Here is an 8,065-nt window from a genome sequence, read left to right as displayed (position 1 = left end):
CCCCGTCTCTACTAAAAATACAAAGAAATTAATCGGACAACTAAAAATATACAGAAAAAATTAGCCGGGCATGGTGGCGCATGCCTGTAGTCCAGCTACTCGGGAGGCTGAGGCAGAAGAATTGCTTGAGCCCAGGAGTTTGAGGTTGCTGTGAGCTAGGCTGACGCCACGGTACTCTACCCCGGGCAACAGAGTGAGACTCTGTCTCAAAAAAAAAAAAAAAGAACCTTTAGGATGAGAAACACCCTCCTCTCACTGGAATTCGTTGGCTTAGTTTATGAGAAGACCCTAGTTTCTGGAGGCAGCTGAACTGAGCCATACCTCCGTCGAGCACTCATATCCACAGGCTCATCGATGATGTTTTCTTTGCCTGGCCTTCCAGCAGTCCTGTTGTCTCCATGAGGCCTGAGATTCCCATTAAGTTTTTCTTCATAGCCCTTGACACCACTGCCATCCTGTTTGGTGGGTAACTCATGTGGCACCTCAAGATTTGCCAAATCCTTTCTTTTGAGCAGTGCCAACATTTTCAGACGTTCCATGGCTTCATGTCCCTCCATTTTGAGTCGCTTTGCTAGGACATCATCTCGTTCATCTGCTGGGTCCAAGCTCCGCTTTAATAGATTCAGGCGAAGAGCATCTTCTGTCATTCTGTCCATCCTAGGCAAAGAAAAACACAAGTGAGATCAGAATAAAGTTCTTTAAATAGTCCATAAGAAAAGAGGCCAGGCACAGTAGTGGCTTATGCCTGTAATCCTAGCACTTTGGGAGGCCAAGATGGGAGGATCACTTGAGGTCAGGAGTTCGAGACCAGCCTGAGCAAGACTGAGATGCTGTCTCTACTAAAAATATCAAAATTAGCTGGGCATGGTGACAAGCTCCTGTAGTCCCAGCTACTTGAGAGGCTGAGGCAGGAGGACTGCTTGAGCCCAGGAGTTTGAGGTTACAGTGAGCTATGCACTCTATGCACTCTGTACTCTAGCCTGGACAGAGCCAGACCTTGTCTCTAAAAAAAACAAAACCAAAACAAAACAAAGAATGTAATAGTCCATAAGAAAAAAAGGTGGGATGGTAAAGTTATTACATTACACACATACACACACAGAAGTTCAAAGGTAACTGAGCTAACCTCCTATATTATCCTAGAACATGTATTAATATATTAAAGGAGATTTCAACCTCAGCAATTTAAGTAAACTTAAATTTACTTAAATGAGCCCTGTTGTTACCTGCCCTCAATTCTATACAGATTCAAAATCTTGAAGACTCTTGGGTTTTCTTAATGAAGAACTCAAGTGGTTAGTTTAATAATAAGAAATACTTTCTCTACTCACGCAGCAAAATTATTAAAGGCAAGCTAATCATCATCTTCCCTTCTCACTTTGATTTTTTACACTAACAAAATCTAAATGCAAATTTAGATAAACAGATTTTCTCTAATGCTTTCAAATCCAAGGCTGTTGTATCTTCATAGGAAATAACAATGATGAACTGGAAAGAAAATTCTCTCAGTCATAGAAACATAGGTTAAAACTGTTACTTACTTTTGCCGGGTCAAATATTTAATAAAACTTTTCATGCAAACAAAAAAGAATAATAAGTGACTTTATCTTCTCAAGTTTCAATTTCATCTGTAAAAATCGGATGCTTAGAAGGTGCTCGAAAATTTTAATTTCTATATCCTAAGGAAGTGAGGTTCTATCTAAGGTATGAGATTGGGTCCAGTAATTCACGGAATCAAGTAATTAGACAGAAAAACTACCAACATTAATTGGTGCCCTTGCAAAGGAAACTATTAGTATGTATGTGTTTGAGGTATCTTCTTCCTGTAGTGCAGAGTAAAACAGGGCTATATGATTCTTCCTCAGTTATAATGAAGACAAATACTAAACAAAAGAATTTCAAACAAAGGGTAACACTTTTTAGAGACTAGAGAAAACTCAGAACCTGTATCTCTAAATTCTGGGGTAATGTTTCTTAATTCTCTCTTTTTCTATTTTCTTCTTCTTCTTTTTAAATAGAGACAAGGTCTCCCTCTTGCTCAGGCTGGTCTTGAACTCCTGAGCTCAAGTAATCCTCCTGCCTTGGCCTCCCAGAGTGCTAGGATTACAGGCGTGAGCCACCATGCCTGGCCGGAATCAAGGTTTTCTTAAGGCCTAAGATTAAAAAAAAAAAAAATCACAACTCCTAGAGACTAAAAAACTATGGAAACAGGAAGAATGAGGCACCCAACTGAACCTACCTGGGGTAGCCCACTCTCAAACCAGTTTTTCTTTCCTTCCCCCTCGATCCTTAGTTCTAGGGTACTTTACCTTCTGGACCACATTTTCTTTCTGTAGCTGACTCTGTCTCAGTTTCTTTAATAGCACCAGTCGGGCTTCTTCCAATCGTAGTTCATCCCTCAGCTGCTTGATGAGCTGTTGCCGTTCCTCAATGCCTTTCCCCTAAAGAAACGTGGAGATTGTCAGCTATGGCAGCAGGTACCCAGAATCCCTTCCTGTAAGAGACGATCTTTACTTTTTAGTTCTGAAACCTTTATCTCCCTCAAGAGGCAGAAGTGGCAACGCGATTATCTTTGTATCTCAGGTTTAGCACAGTGGCCGGCATTCAGTAGGTACTCAAAAAATGTTTACAGCAGACCACATATAAATGCTAATCAGGTAGCTTCCTGAAAAAATAGAAGAATGACAAAAAAGAAACATTGTTTTCTTTTAAAATAATGTTTCTAAAACTCTTAAAGCTACATTTCCTCTAGATATACATAAAAATTTAGGAATCTTTCCATACTCTGAGACTTAGGATAGAGTACAGAAGATATCCTTCCAGCCAAGAGTTTACTTTATGTGACTTGAAATATGAACTTTTGTTTTCATTTTCCAAAGATAAATTATATTCAGTATAACTGCATATGTATGCTTTTTCAAACTATCTTCTGTACTTGATTTGTTACTTCCAAAAGGGCATGCCCTTGAAGTTGAGAATCACTATGAAGAGTTTTCATTAATGGGTAGTTATTTAGAGCCAAAAAGTAAACAGTCAAACACCAGAACTGGGACTAGATTTAGCGAAAATAGAAGGAACATGGAATGAAAAAGGATATTTTTCTTTCTTTTTACCTTAAACATCTCTAGGTTGGCTGCTTTGAGTCTTTCTTCCATTCTGGAGCTGGAACGGGGACTGGAAGCCTCATTATCAGACAAAACAATGATGTCTGGGGAGGGGGTTAGCCTTCCTCGGTCTGGCTCACTAGAGAAGAAAAAGAAAAATTAAGGTATTTCCAAAAGCGAAGATCCACAATAAGTTTAAAAACTTCTCTTCTACACTGAATAAAGAAATCCAAGAGTCTATCCCAATTCACACAGGGGGCAACAGACACTCAAATCCCAGGATAAAGAAGACTGGCTGGATGCAGTGGCTCACGCCTGTAATCCCAGCATTTAGGAAGGCTGAGATGGGAGGATTACTTGAGGCCGAGAGTTCAAGACCTGCCTGGGCAACACAGCCAGACTTTGTATCTACAAAAAATAAAAATCAGCCAGGCATGGTGGAGTGTGCCAGTAATCCCAGCCACTCAGGAGACTGAGGTGGGAAGATCATCCAAACCCGGGAGTTGGAGGATGCAGTGAGCTATGATCACACCACTGCACTCCAGCCTGTCTCTAAAGAAAAATAAATGATGCTGGGTGCAGTGGCTCATGCCTGTGATCCTAGCACTCTGAGAGGCCGGGGCAGGAGGACTGCTTGAAGTCAGGAGTTCAAGGACAGCCTGAGCAAGAGTGAGACCCCATCTCTACTAAAAATAGAAAAAATTAGCCAGGCGTGGTGTTGTGCACTTGTAGTCCCGGCTACTTGGGAGGACCGCTTGAGCCCAGGAGTTTGAGGTTTCAGTGAGCTATGATGATGCCAGTGCACTGTAGCCAGGGCAACAAAGTAAGAGTCTGTCTCAAAAAATAATGATAATAAAAAAAATTTTTTTAAGAAAAATAAATGAAATTAAAAAAATGGTTTCCCCTATATCTCATTCTCCACTGGGCTGTCGTTAGTTACATAGAGGCTCAAGAAGGAAATGGCTACTAGCTCTACAGGGGAAGAAGGGCAAAGGCAGCGCAGCCTACTTGACCACCCTAGGTACAGATGATACACTGTTAAGGAGGCAAGCTCATTATATTAACAACATGCTTCTGGCTATCTGAAGATTTACAAAAAAGGACATGACAACTCCAATAATAGCCTATTCTGTCAAGAGCAGGTACTGAAGAGTGAGCAAAAGAAGGTACTGCTGTCAGTGATTTGAGGGAACAGATACCAGATACTGCCAAGTATCTTGTCTACAGCCTTATGGAGAAGGATTAAACCTCCAGAATTAAATGGGGCTTGCATCTACTTGCCAGAGTTTTATCTAGCACCTTCCCTAAGAAACTATGTAGAAATTACTTTGAAATCCAAATCTCCCTACTTATTAGACAACTCTTATTTTGGTCTTTCTGGAGCTAGCCTTAAAAACATCATGCTAGTTTCTATAAAATGATGAAAATGGCACACACTGCTTAAGACCTAGATAACAAGAATCCTGGAAACTCTAATTGCCTTAGGCTCCCAAATCAATGACTGTATCTTCTAGCTCTCCTCTGATTTCAAAGATATCTTTCTAGATCCTACTTTCTTTGAGATTGTCAGTGTAGTTGGGAGTTGGGAGTACATAGGTCTAGGGCAACCAATTCATTGGTCTTATTTTTAAAAGAGTAACTTAAAACCCTTAACATCCACAGATCTTTCCTTGTGAGAGCCTCTCCACCAATTCTCAGGGCTTCTTGGCTCAGCTGCTGTTGGGAAATGGATGCCTTTCGAACAAGGCACCCCTGATGTTTGGGATAGGCATTCAATTTCTGAATAGGGTAAAACAGAGTTACCAAAATCAACCACATTTAGCTGGTGAGATAGAATAGGGAAATAGAATGATGAGAAAGACTATCTTGTGAACTATTAAGTTTGTATGGATTGCTGGTCACAGACTTAGTAAGCTGACAATGTGGAGTTACATAAAAAGAAGCCACTAGAGGGAGAAAAGAGCCTTTTGTTCTCTAACCCCAAGTTCCTAGAGTAATGGTCAGGCCTAAATAAAATGTTTGAGGTCACCTTTTTGATGTGATTTACTTACCATTTCTGTATTTCTTTAATCTCCCCATACCTAAGTTTAACACGGGTGAGTAATTTTGGGATCTGGTTCTTTCTCTACTTGATTCCTCAATGTGTGCACCACCAGTTAAAAGCTCTTTTTAGGGCCGGGTATGATGGCTGATATCTATAATCCTAGCACTTTGGGAGGCCAAGGTGGGAAGATTGCTTAAGGCCAGGAGTTCGAGACCAGCCTGGGCAACATAGCGAGACTTGGTCTTTACAAAAAAACTAAAAAATTAAAAAAAAAAAAATTAGCTGGGTGTAGTGGTTCACAGGAGTTCAAGATTACAAGCGGTGATCATGCCACTGCACTCTAGCCTAGACTCCTTTTATTATGGTCCGGGCTTAATACATATATTACAGGGGATTATTTCAAAGGTAAGGAATTCTTCCTTGCTCAAATGGGTGCCACATACTGTTTAGGGACTGCCCAGTACCAAGACAAGCAGAGACATTCCTGGATGGAGATTTGGGAATTCTGTGACATTTATCAGGAAGTTACATCTGAGATCAACTCTAAATGACATTTTATCCCCAGATATAATCAGACCCATATAAAATAGCACAGATAAAGCAAAGGCAAAGTCCAAGTCAGGTCTTACTCTTCAAAATTTTTTTAACTCTTGATCTGAGATTCTGGCCTCATTTTTTAAATATTCCAGGAGAGAAGCTATTTTGCTCCTTTCCCAAACATATATATGGATTTATAATATTTGGGGTTCTTAAGCATGAAACTGTGAAACTCTACCTATTACAGAGAGATTACTGTAATCCTATCACTCTGGGAGGCCAACTCGGGAGGATCGCTCAAGGTCAGGAGTTTGAGACCAGCCTGAGCAAGAGCAAGACCCCATCTCTACTAAAAAAAAAAAATAGAAAGAAATTAGCTGGACAACTAAAAACAAATAGAAGAAATTAGCCGGGCATGGTGGTGCATGTCTGTAGTCCCAGCTATGCTGGAGGCTGAGGCAGAAGGATTACCTGAGCCCAGGAGTTTGAGGTTGCTGTGAGCTAGGCTGACGCCACAGCACTCTACCCAGGGCGAAAGAGTGAGACTCCGTCTCAAAAAACAAAACAAAACAAAACAAAACATTAGTAGTACTGGTTTCACATATACTTCATTTCACAGATATCACAACTTGCCCAACTGATGGCAAAATAAGATATTTAGGCAATTATGAGGTGGCTATCATGTTAAGAACTCCTTTTTCCTTCCGCTTTCAAATCCTTTCCTTCTTTTTATCCTTATTAAAGAAACCATGGTTCTCCCTGCTGGGTGTCTTATTTTGTTCATTCTTATAGAACAGCTTGGGGCTAAGTAGAAATAGCTGTCACTATATCTGGAGTCCCCAGCTTCCAGAGAATTATGTTTCAAAAGTTCATCATCCCACACCAGGAGTGATGGTGCGCTTTTAGTCCCAGATACTTGGGAGGCTCAGGTGGGAGAAGCACTTGAGCCCAGGAGTTCGAGGTGATAGTGTGCCTATGAACAGCCACTGCACTCCAGCCTGGGCAGCATAGTGAGACTCCATCTCTTAAATAAAAAAACAAAGTTCACTACCCCAAGATAAAATTTAAAAACAATGGATGGGCTTTCAAGGCAGTCACACTTTTTAATACATAATGTATCTGCAATACAGTAAGTACAATTCCAACAGCATTAATGAGATCTTACCAAAATGTATAACAATGTTTCTATGAAAAATGCACTCAGAGTTCCAATTTGGGATATAAGAAATATACGTAACATTTCCCTCTACTTCCTCCTTAGTAACTGAAGTAGAATCAGTTACTTGCTCCAGAAGGGTAAGGGTGATTATGAGCAAGTGGGTTGCTCAAGTGCACTATCTTACTCACCCACTTTCTTTTCTTTCAAAGGATCTAAGGCTAATCTACTTGCAAAATATTCTGCTGACACTACCTATAACTTCCAAGAATTTTTCTCCTCTTCCAGAACCAGTAGGGAATTTATCTAAAGTTTCCTAAAGGTTTTTAATGATATTACTAAGAATAATGTTCCCTCGCAGAATTGGTTTAAAAAAATAATGCTGGAACAAAACTAGTAAGTAAACATTAAAAAGCATAGAAAGGAATACATGTAAGGTTATAACCATTCCTTTCTTTCTTCTTCATTCTCCATCAGTCTAGCTTCTTAAAGTTCCTATTTTGGATCAGTCCTACGACAAAGTCAGCAAGGTCATTTGGAGGATAACTGAACACTGAAGAGTAATTCTCATATCTATCAGCTGTTTCTGAACTATTAATAAACTGAATGTTCTTAAAACTAGAATTATCTATACTGTGATTCACTACATAGGTAGATTCCACTTTCCGTCAGTTCCAGGTATCTCTCCTTAGTGTGTGCTCCATAGTTTCAAGTACTCAACCTTGACAGACACCAGAAAAAAGGCCTGTGAAAATATGTTTGGGGGTGTGTGTAGGGTAGAGAAAAAAAAAAACATATGTGTGCAAACAAATGTATATGCCATATGTGGGAGTTGGGGGGAGTGGTACTGATACAGCAAGAATGTAGAGACTTACCACATGAAGATAATTTCCTCTTTGACACAAGAAAAGCCAGGCCCACACTTTTTGATGTAATAAAAGCTGGGACTCTACAATAAACAGATCCTAAAACTCTTGGAATTATCTGAAGAAAAGATTGTTTTTCCCCTCCTAAGATGGCCATAAGATTAGATGTGAAGGTGTGTATTAACTCACTTCTAATTGGGCTATCAGCTCTCTAGGGCCCCCTTTATCCAGAAATGGCTGTTTTATCTTAAGAGTAAGAACTATGATCCTCTGTATGCTAAATAATTTTTGAGGAACCTGGTTTCATTTAGAAATAAGAGGAATTTATGGTCAAGCCAGATGATACAGATATATCTTC

General features: G+C 39.9%; 1 protein-coding gene across 1 annotated transcript in view; it reads right to left on the bottom strand.

Moving 5' to 3' along the window:
* The window catches only part of GATAD2B (GATA zinc finger domain containing 2B), a 69,112-nt gene that overhangs the window by 18,093 nt on the left and 42,954 nt on the right, over positions 1–8,065 (bottom strand). Inside the window, exons 2-3 of the mRNA XM_012658498.1 lie at positions 3,114–3,243; positions 2,310–2,441 (exon numbers count right to left, since the gene is read on the bottom strand). Of these exons, the coding sequence (XP_012513952.1) occupies positions 2,310–2,441; positions 3,114–3,243 (262 nt within the window). The remainder of the gene's footprint in view (positions 1–2,309; positions 2,442–3,113; positions 3,244–8,065) is intronic.

This window comes from Propithecus coquereli, unplaced genomic scaffold, assembly GCF_000956105.1.
Source record: "Propithecus coquereli isolate 6110/MARCELLA unplaced genomic scaffold, Pcoq_1.0 Scaffold59, whole genome shotgun sequence".
Classification (NCBI taxonomy): Eukaryota; Metazoa; Chordata; class Mammalia; order Primates; family Indriidae; genus Propithecus; species Propithecus coquereli.
The sequence above is the reverse complement of the archived record's forward strand: the minus strand, read 5'-3'. Positions and strand labels throughout refer to the sequence as shown.